Here is an 11245-nt window from a genome sequence, read left to right as displayed (position 1 = left end):
CAGCCGCGCGCTGAATCAGCTACTTCAAAATGTGCCGCTACTTTTCTGATCCATAAAAATAACTTATCAGAAAAATAGCGGCAAATTTGCCGGCGGCTGATTCCAATCAAAAATGGCGACCAACTGTTATGTTTTACGTGGGGAGCGATCGCAAATAGTGGCGGTACAAGTCGCGCAGGGGCCGGTTGACGCGCAAAACACCCCGGCACGTTAGGTGAGGCTGTTAGGAATCTAGGGACGTGCAAACTTCGGTCTCAAAGTGTTCCGGCACGGTAAAACGCATGTTTGTTCATTTGGCCCAATGCACCGCTCCGCGACTGTTGTTAGGGCTAACGTAAAAGACTGCAAGTAAGAGAAGCCCTGCAACAGTCGCCGCGGCTATACTGTTATTATAATGCACACGAAACAAACGTGCTGCAACGTCTGTGCGTAAAAATCTTCATGCTTGTCTCGAGAACTGTGCTGAGTAATCCCGAAAAAGATAAAAATTGTCTGGCAAAACGACAAAATGTATCATGCGTCATAAATGTAGACAATCGCCCTCCCCCACATTACAACGTCGATAATAGTTACGGATAAACAAAAATAGTGACCGTCAAAATTCTGTTTACTTTATTTTCACAGCGATAACAAGCCTAAATCACTATACTTACGAGATTTTATCAAATCAGGACCTAATATATTTTGAGTGCTTTTTAAAATTTGAACTGAAACTCTAGTGCGGTGGTCACAAAAAAAGTTACGCTTAGAAATATGTCGCCGGCGTTCTGTGGAAATCTGCAGTCGTACTGGTGGATATTGAACCCAAAACCCCAATGCAATATTCTCTACGCGAGACTGGTATTCGTATGGCCGTATTTTACAAAGGAAAAGCCAAAAGGAAAAGTTACCACTGACACTTGTCCATCGATCTCTTCCGTGTCATACGAGGGCGGATGCCCATATTTGGGCAGCCCGCGATGGGGTCATTTGACTCGCTGTCGTCGAAATCGGACGTTGATCTAAAGTCCGAAACGGGCTCTAGTCTAAAGGTCGAGTTTTTTGGATTAAAAAGTTTTTTCACCTATTTTTTTGCCAATAAAATCATTTTTGACATATATGTTGGCCCATAGGATCACGGTTCAGTGCATTATGTACCAATTTCATTTTATTTCAAGTTCTAAGTACCACAATATAGAGCAATATAGAGCAAAAACAATATGTTTTCCTTCGGTAAACATAAAAATGTCGTAGGTGGGGTGACTGTGTTGTCGTGAATTAGAAACGCTTAGTAATTGAAACTATTTAGATCATTAAGGTTAGCTATACATTGCTCAACGAGCACAATCCATGGTCAGTCATTTTGTGTTATGAAAAACTCAACATTTAACCCTGAAAATTTTTGACGTTACAGCTTGAACCAGTCGTGACTTACCTGTTGACGTGCTCGGCTCCGGACGTGCCTTGTATAACGTTACATGTAGAGCGCCTGCGCGCTAACTGTAAGGGGAGAGCAGGTACATTGTTAGCGCCTGTACAAATATGGCCTGTATGATCACATCGTATGGAGTACACAATATGTGTGACTAACTCAACATGTCCTGAAAACACGTTTATGTTTATTACCTCCATGAAAAATGGAGGTATTGTTTTTGGCGGCGTCTGTCTGTGTGTCTGTGTGTCTGTGTGTCTGTGTGTGTTTCCGCAACTTTGTAGTCAGCATAACTTCATAACGCCTTTATGGATTGTGATGATATTTGGTATGCTGATAAGTCTTAGTAAGACAAAGGTCAAGGTCAAATATGGGCCTCCTGGTGGATGACCTTGGTACTGCAGCAGAACTTCCGGTTTTTCTATCTTTGGTCCTGAACATGCTATAGTCTTGAATTTTTGGTGACAGATAGATTTTCCTGTCAGGAATAAGTGGTGTGGGTTTGGTCCCCCTAGCAGCTTGTTCAGGAACTGCAGGGGACTTTCGGGCGAAATCTTTGAAAGCCAATAAGTCCAGATAGGAGCAGCGTATTTTCATCATTTTTGGTGTGTAGGTATCTGACAGAGAGATGTACATAATTAACTGCAAATTATGCAAATGAGGACTTTATTTGCATAATTAATGAGGAAATTCTATAATTACAGTGTTTTACATTATAGAACGTTCATACATGTAATGTATGTAACCTATGGCAGATGGAACATCAACAGATACCAATTATGCAAATGATGACCTAATTTGCATAATTAATGCGAAAAATCTATGATTTCTCAATGGTGAATGATGGGAATGTCATACTTGGGACATTGGGAAGTTAATCAAAAGTTAACATCACGATGCATATATTATGTTAATGCAGCGGTCAGTTTTTTAAAATTATGTATATTGTAAATATGTCATTGTTTTAGATATGTTTGTGACTTGACCAGTTGTCCATTATGTTTGTATAATGTATCGTCTGTATGTACATGTATGAATACCAGGAAGACTAGCGGTGGACCCTAGGGTCCACCGCTAATGGTTATTCTAATAAAGTTTCAAAGTTTCAAAGTTTCATTTGCGTAATTAAAGAAAAAATTTACATTTACATATCAAGCCCATATTTCATGGAGGTATGAGATCTCGGAACTCTTGTGTTTATTAGGAATCTCCATTAGTAATACAAAGTTTGTTTACTAGTCTTTCTGGAGTCCTGTACATTTAAAAGATGAAATATAAGCAATTACAAACTTAATAGCTACAATTATATACAACAACAACAGCTTAAATTACAGTATAATTACGTATTTTTCATTTACAAAAGCTTACTCTGCAGGCTCATACAAATTAAACAAACAAAGGCGTTCATGTTAGGAATGGAATCATTTAACATAGTGTATTGAATAATCAGACTGTCTTGTTGATTTCTTTGGGGAGGATCCATGTTTCATGATTACCTCCATGAAATGTGTCATGGAGGTTATATTTTCAGTTGCGTTTATCTGTCCGTCTGTCTGTTGGTCAACAAGATAACTCAAGAACGCCTGGATGGATTGGTTTCATACTTGGTGTGTTGGTAGGGTGTGACGAAAACAGGAAATGATTAGATTTTTGTCCCCCTAGTGGCTTCCCTTGGTACTGCAGCGCAACTTCCGGTTTTGATATCTCGCAATCTGGACATGCTAGGGTCATGAAATTTTGATGAAAGGTAGCTCTCGTGCTTGGGAAGAAGTCATATGAGTTTGGGCCCCCTAGCGGCTTGTTCTGGAACTGCAGGGCACTTTCTGGCGAAATGTTTAAAAGCCAATAAGTCCAGACAGGAACAACATATTTTCATTATTTTTGGTGTGTAGGTAGCTGAGAGAGACATGTACATAATTAAATGCAAATTATGCAAATGAGGACTTTATTTGCATAATTAATAAGGAAATTCTATAATTACAGTGTTTTACATTATACTACTTAATGTATGTAACCTATGGCAGGCGGAACTTCAACAGATACTAATTATGCAAATGATGACCTAATTTGCATAATTAATGCGAAAATTCTATGATTTTGTAATGGTGAATGATGAGAATGTCATACTTGGGACATCTGTAAGTTAATCAAAAGTTAACATACATCACAATGCATATATCATGTTAATGCAGAGGTCATTTGCACAATTAAAGAAGAAATTTACATTTACATATCAAGATCATATTTCATGGAGGTATGAGATCTCGGAATTCTAGTTTCTTTTATGATATCGATATTCGTAGAGTAACTATAAAGGGTGGGAGAATTGACAGACAGAATAACAGGTGCAAAGATCATACACAGGAAATGGGGCGAAACTGTAGGGGTGAACTTGAAGTTCACTAAAATCCTGGGAGTCCGAAATTTTCTATTTTTGTCGACAAATAAATAGGCAATGTGCATAAAAAACAGTTAAAGCAATGTTCCAGCTCACTTCTGACAAGAGAAAGGTAACGTTACAACGTTTTCCGGACATAAGTGTTGGAGTGGAACCCTACAGTTCGCTTTACAAAGCCAAGCATTGAGTTAGCTTTGGCTACTGATCTTGCAACATGGCTGTCCCACTTAAGGTCTGATTTTGTTGTTACTTGAAGATCAGACATACTGTTCACTACAGTCAGGGATAAACCAAGACATTTGATAATCATAGCTGATAGGATACTTTGAACGTGTGAGTCTTAATACTTTACATTTGGACAAATTAGAGCTCAACTTCCACCTTATGCTCCAATCGTACAGTGAACAGATATCCTCTTGGAGTTCTAAGCAGTCATTTTTGTTGCGGATCTCTTTAAACATTTGCTGTCATCAGCAAAAAGTGCTGACACAGAGTTTCTGGCAGAGTCAGGTAAGTTATTTATGTAGAGTAAAAACAAAAATCAACAATATATAAGCACCATGCAATGTCACCCATTACTTTATTTAAAAACATAACTGATAACTATCCACACTTACATCAAGGAATATATACAATGCATTATGCACAAAGTCATAAATGACGTGATAGTTTTGATCTTGAAGCATATATATATATAGGACGGAAGGAACTGGAGAACCATAGTCGCTATTAAGGGCAGTAAGTAATATATAACGTTACATTAATTTTGTACTTCGGGGAATTTTGAAGTAACAGATTGCTTGTTTTCTTTTTCTTAGCGCAAGTTCCACGGAATTTTGAGCGTGCATATAGTAGACCCAGACAGCTTGTCCGGCATGTCTCTGTCCGACCCCCACTTGTCCGTGTTGACGTCGTACCACACTAGAGCTGGCAAGTCCTCCCCCGCCGCGCGAAGTACGTAGATTTTCCCGTGCAGTACGGCGGCGCGACCGACGCCCACGGTGAAGGGCGGCGGGGAGAGGGCGCTCCACTGCCGAGAGGCGAGGTCCAGCCGCTCGGTGGGTAGGTGCATGGTGCGGGACCCGTCCGGACGGAGGTGACAGCCGCCCAGGACGAAAACAGCGTCACCAAATGTCTGGGAATAGGCAAATGTAAAGTTTATTAGGGAAAGGCCAGACTTAGTCGGTGGCGTGATACTGGAAAATTGCTATTGCATAGTATGCAATTGTAAAGGATGGTGTGAATAAAAAAAAGTTCTTGGACTTTTGTATTTCTGGTTGTCTGGTCACCCCATTTCCTGTGTCTGACCCTATGACCTCCATGCCTTTCTGCCTGTCGATCTTTCCCACCCACGTGCTGTCAACCTACTTTCAAGTTCACCCTAAGGCCATGTTGATTTGATTATATGGATGACATCCTCTGGGAACCCCAAAACTGATGCGCGCGTGCGAATAAAAAAAAGTTTTGCAAAAAAAAAGTTGCTTTCACTATGAAATCTACGTCGTCAAGAAGGTGGAACAAATGGCACAGAATATGTTATGGCGAATAATCTACTCTTCGAATTCATTTCTTTACATTTTTGTCTTTTTTCCTTTGATTTTGGCATTATACGACATTGGTATCGTTTCTAAATGTTTTCCTTGCAACTTATGGTATATTTATGCTCATTTAGCAACTGTTTTGCACGATTTACAGTATGGTTGAAAACTTTTTTTTTTTGGAAACGGCCGAAAATTCATGCGCGCGCGGATGTCATCCATATAATCAAATCAACATGGCCTAATTCCTGTGTTTGATCAGAACCGGGTAGAAAGAGTAGAAATTGGCCAAATAAATAACATGTCCGCTCACTCAGCCGGTTTCTACTGTTTCTAGCCGCTTCTGAATCCTGGTAGTTGTGTTGCTCACCCACCTGCATGACATGCCATCCCCTCCTGGTGTGCATGTCCGTTTCCCTGACCCACGCGTCCTGTCGCACGTCGTACGTGTAGGTCCAGCGCTGGTACCTGTTCCTGGCGAACCCGCCCGTCACACACAGCCGCCCGTCCGGCAGAGTCGTCCCAGCGTGCCCGTACACATGGCCAGGGAAACTCGCCACGTATCTGTTGTAATATAGACATAAAACCAAGCTGCAAGATTCTGTATGAACAACTATGAAATGGGTGCTACATGTAGTGTCACGGACAGTGGAAGGACAGGCGAAAATGTCCAGACTATGCATGATGTAGAAAATGACCATGAAGTTCATCTGAAGGGGTCTATAATAGCCTGGATGCCAGACCCACAGCACGTTAGGCTTAAAATTAACCACCATGACTCTGGTATAATTTACTTGGTGGCATCTTGGCCCTGGGGCCGAGGAACTGGCCTGTGTAGGCCCTGGAAACAGTCTTGCACCCAGGTTAACTGAGGGGGGCGTGGTATAACTTCCTTAGGGGCATGTTGGCCCTGGGGCCTAGGAATTGACCTGTGTAGGCCCTAGAAACAGTCTGGCACCCAGGTTAGGTCTATCCATACCTCCACTCGTTGCTCCGCGGATCGTACACCTCCGCGGAGTCCAGTGACTTGTCTCCATCAGTCCCGCCGATGACGTACAGACGTCCTCCCGACTCCAGGAACGCGAAGCACGTCCGTCTCACCTGCATGGACGCCACCTGCACCATACAAACATACCATCGATTAAAGCATAGTTTTTGATATACAATGAAACAATGCCTCTGTGTTACTTGAAGTTTGATTCATTGTTTTTGCTCACATGAGGTCAATGACCTGGACCAGACGTCTGTCACCATGGTAACTGGTGCTGTAGCAGACACCTGGGGGTGTTGGGTTACATTATGTAGCAGGACAGAGCTATAGGAGCTGGTCACTACTAGTATATACAAGTATATGTATGTGTTTTGAGTACGAATAAATAGAGCAGTAGTTTGTTGGGCTAGACCATGTGAAGGTTAACATTTTATGTACATGTTATATTTTGCAAATGTTACATCTATAGTTTCTGTTAGTTACCTGCAGCCATGAGTTGGTCCGAGGGTCGTATCTGTAGCAGGCGTCGCTCGCTGATGCTCTGTTGGCTTCGGTCAGTCCCCCAACGACGTACACAAAGTCATTCAGTACGACGGCCCTGTATTAATCAATCAATAAACCAATCAGTCGACAAATCAATCAATAAATCAATCGATAAATCCATCAATGAATCGATAAATCAATCGAACAACCAAACGTTCAATCAATCGATCAAGCAATCAATCGACAGCAAGAGAGCAAAATCATTCGATCATGCCATGTCAATATGATTAACTATGTTTGAAAAACGTGGACTTATATAATTTTCGATACGTTGTAGCAAATGACCTCTGGCAATACCTGTGCTGACATGTTTCTTTGGGCATGCGCGCTACCTCCTTCCACCCCCGCGTTCTCTCGTCATAGAAGCGCACCTGGTCCAGCAGTGTGTCACCTTCTTTCTTACGTCCTCCTGAAAACAGAACGCAAATTAAAAAAAAGAACAAACAAACAAACCAATAGATGGACTGTACGAAATAAATGCCTCAATGTTTGTGGAAAAAAAATTTTGCCCATTGCCATAAGGTTCATAATTCATATAAACACACCTGTGTACACTAGCCTCTACGAGGCTTCAGAAGGGAATAGGAATAGACAGATAACATGCCAGGGAAGTTGGTACGTTGGTACAGAGCGTCAAACTGTACTCCTTCAGCTGACTAACTCTCTGTTTGGCCCATTTCTACTCTTTCCAGCCACCTCTGAAGCCTGGTAGAGACTATGTTTACTCATAGACATGTATATATAACTCACCAATAACCACCAAGTTCTCCCCCGGCGCGCGCACCCTGGTTCTGGGCCCCTCCACCACGCTCTGCTCGAGCGGCGACAGGTGAAACCACAGCGCTTCTAACAAACAGTCCTTCACCTGGCTGTTCTCCGTCAGAAAGGAATCTCTCTTTACGTGGTGCGAAAGTTCTTCTAGCGTCATCAAAGGAAAGCGCACGTGCTCCAAAACACGTCCCTGGTCTTTACTACGTGTGGAGTCGTGTCTCAACCACAGTTTGGCGGCGTTGAGGACTTCCTCTTCCCCGCTCACTCTAAGTCCGTCACTTTGCAGAAGTTTGCAGAGCGTCTCGACATCCATGTGGAGGAACGGGTCTGTTCCTGTTACCTGGAGGAAGTTTGTCCCCATGAAGGCAAACACAGCAGCCTCCAGCTTCCTTAAATTATAGCTTTGCGCGAAGTTGAGAAGGTCGTGGCAGTTGTCAAAGTCGACGCATTCTTCGAGTTTTGCTTGGCAGATTTCTAAAGGTTCGTCCATGAGTAAGAGTGAAGCTGCGCGGGCGAGTTCTGAGACACTTTCTTTGGTTACAACCAACTCGCCCGTGTAGGCGTACTCAACTAGTTGGTTTACGGCTTGGAAAGCGACTTCCTTGATGACGATTTTTGAGTCGGACCGAGACTCCCGCATCCCGGACGTGAACATGGCCTTGAAGTAATCGCTGCAGGCGGAGAGGACCGCTCTGTGGGCGGGAAGTTCATGTTCATCCACCACCAGCGTGACGTCACACAGTTCTCCCGCCCTTTTCATGTCGTGCAGTCTTGAGGCGAGGTAGAAACTGTGGTTGATGACCACGCCCATGTTTGTAAAACTGTAGCCAAAAAAATAAAACAAATAGATAAACTAAACGTTTTTACATCTACCTTGTCCTGGAGAAGGAAATAAATTTTGTTCAAAGTTTGAAGAGACAAATCTTTTAGTTAGCAATGGTTGATAACCACGCCCATGTTTGTGAAACTGTAGCCACAAAAATAAACAAAACAAACAAATAAACAAAACGTTTTACTTCTACCTCTTCCTGAAGGAAGATAAGGAACACATTTCAAACTTCAACGTGATGATTCTTGACAAATCTTTCAGCGTGTAATGACTAAAAAATGTCGTAGGTGGGATGACTGCACATTGTCGTGAAATTAGAAATGGTCAACAACTGTTTCGAACACTCAAGTTAATTCTACATTGCTCAACGAGCACCAAACAAATAAAGAAAACAAACATGTAAACAAAATGTTTTACTTCTACCTCCTCCTGAAGAAAGAAAAGAAACATTTTTTTGCTCAAAGTTTAAAGTGATTCCTTGACAAATAATGTAATGACTCAAAAATGTCGTAGGTGGGGTGACTGTGTTGTCGTGAAATCAGAAACGCTTAGTAATTATGTCCAACCGTTTTGAACATTACGGTTAGTTATGCATTGCTCAACGAACACCAAACATGGTCAGAGTCATGTCTTGTCATTCAAAAACTCTCCAACATTTAACCCTGGCCCAGTTTGTGTCCTATTTCGAGCTCTCACTAAGAACCTGATACATCAGCAAACAGAACGCGAAACAGAATTTAGGCCATCCATATTAAAACAAATATTATTGACGTAAAATGCAGTTTAAGACCAACAATTGGTGACAGCAAATGTGGGGAAGTCTAGTTCTGCTACACGTTAATATTTAAGCTGCAACTGGAAACTACAGCACCTTGATATCTTAATAGGTAAGGTTCCGTGTTTTATTCCCCTTTCCGAAGTCTTTGTCCCAAAATGAGAACTACTGTGTCAACCGATATACCCATAGTGTACTAGTAAAATGCGTTCTACCAATATGTGAAAGTGTTCAATAAAACCAATATTTTACTGGGTGATGAACAAATTACTATATCTTGCAGACGATTTTTAATGCCGAGGGAAAAACTAGTATAATTTGAACCAACGGTGGCTTACCTGTTGACAGGCTGGGCTTCGGACGTGCCTTGTACAGCGCCTGCGCACTAACTGTAAGGGAAGAGCAGGTGCATTGTTAGCGCCTGTACAAATACGGGCTGTATGGATAGCGGGGGACACATGGTATGGAGTATGGGGGCACACAATGTGTGGCTAACTCAACATGTCCTGAAAACACACATTTTCTCATTAAAATTTACTCTGCATGCTCATATAAACAAGCAAAAGCGGTCGGAACTGGATCATTTATAGTGTATAGAATAATTAATGAGGCCTTCTTGACGATTTCTGGGTAGGATCCCTGTTTAATGATATCTTTTATGATATTCATAGAATAACTATAATGTGGAATAAGAAATATTCCTAAGCCTGAGCATCGTTTCTCAGTTGTATGTTGTATAACAGTATCTATGATCGATATAGCTGATGTAAGCTGATGTAACTATGTGGATAATATCGGTAATTTATCAAATACTAGTATAGCCCCTTTCGAAGTAATGTCACTGTATTAAATACGAAGTCTTTTATAGGAATCATCAAATGTGGAGAAATAATAAGCCGTGTACGTACCTCAAATTGTCCTGTCTGTTTTGTAGATACGGGGTCCAGAGCGGAGCCTGAGTTTCGGTGATCGTTCCGGTCTGTGTAATACTAGTATCAGCTGTTCACATGACTCCCAGATAGGCATGACGTTATCCTATCGTTACACGGCTGGCCCACTATCAACTTCCGGCAGGGCTTTAGGCCACGTACACTGTTTTAATTTTATGGATGACATCCGCGCGCGCATTGATTTTAGCCTTTCATACGTACAGTGCCGATTCATAAATTCCGCAAAAAGGCCAGCGTGTGTCGGCTTGTAAAGTCGCTATGCGTACTACAAATTCACAATACCAGCTTTGTATTCCCGTATGTGGTTTAGTAGCATTTTAATTTTTGACCGCAATTTTTTTTGTATTCGCCAGCGCACACTAGGTTGGGGGGGGTGTGTCTTGGAGGATGTCATCCATAGAATTAAGTCAGTGTGGCCTTAGCACGCTTTCACCGGACAGGGAAACTTGCCCTAAAATAGTCACAGCCGGGGAATTTTTGCGTGGCCAACTGGGCCTAGCCTGGGTGCCATCCTCCGTAGTTTCCGACCGACCCCTAATGTCGCTGGGCCCGGGTGATGGGACAAATTGCCCTCTGTATTTCCTCTTCCTCAGCTGTCGTCCCCTGGCGTATGAAATTGACTCTTCCATTAACTGACAGGGAAACTTTCCATTAACTTTCCCTAGAATAGCCACAACCGGGAAATTTTTGCGTGGCCAACTGGGACTAGTTTCGCTCAATACTTCCTCTTTTTCAGCTGTCGTCCCCTGTCATGTATAATGGACTCGTCCATTAAAAGCGGGCAATGTTTACCTCCTACTTCCTCTTTCCCGTTTCTTGTTCTCACCCAATCCACCGTTACGTGGATTCATATCCTCTTTATTGATTAACACTAAATGCTTTTAACGACGTTTCTTCCATTCTTCCTAGTGACGCAAGACTGTTAGTGGATTTTCCTGGTTTTGTTTCTGGGTAGATATATAATCCCCAAGCAGATCCTAGGGTGGCAAAAGACGGTGTCAAATTGGCCAGGCAGTATCCATTTAATTCGCCAGAGAGG

At 42.2% G+C, this 11245-nt stretch overlaps 1 protein-coding gene across 1 annotated transcript in view; it reads right to left on the bottom strand.

Annotated features, from left to right (window-relative positions):
• The window catches only part of LOC109487339 (kelch-like protein 9), a 19420-nt gene extending 9171 nt beyond the window's left edge, over positions 1-10249 (bottom strand). Inside the window, exons 1-7 of the mRNA XM_019791317.1 lie at positions 10165-10249; positions 9595-9645; positions 7632-8473; positions 7179-7290; positions 6822-6936; positions 6327-6463; positions 5722-5911 (exon numbers count right to left, since the gene is read on the bottom strand). Of these exons, the coding sequence (XP_019646876.1) occupies positions 5722-5911; positions 6327-6463; positions 6822-6936; positions 7179-7290; positions 7632-8463 (1386 nt within the window). The 5' untranslated portion in view covers positions 8464-8473; positions 9595-9645; positions 10165-10249. The remainder of the gene's footprint in view (positions 1-5721; positions 5912-6326; positions 6464-6821; positions 6937-7178; positions 7291-7631; positions 8474-9594; positions 9646-10164) is intronic.
• Positions 10250-11245: the final 996 nt, after the last annotated feature.

Source organism: Branchiostoma belcheri, unplaced genomic scaffold (genome assembly GCF_001625305.1).
Source record: "Branchiostoma belcheri isolate BF01 breed outbred unplaced genomic scaffold, Haploidv18h27 scaffold88, whole genome shotgun sequence".
Lineage (NCBI taxonomy): Eukaryota > Metazoa > Chordata > Leptocardii > Amphioxiformes > Branchiostomatidae > Branchiostoma > Branchiostoma belcheri.
Note: the sequence above shows the minus strand (reverse complement) of the source record. Positions and strands in the feature narration are given on the sequence as shown.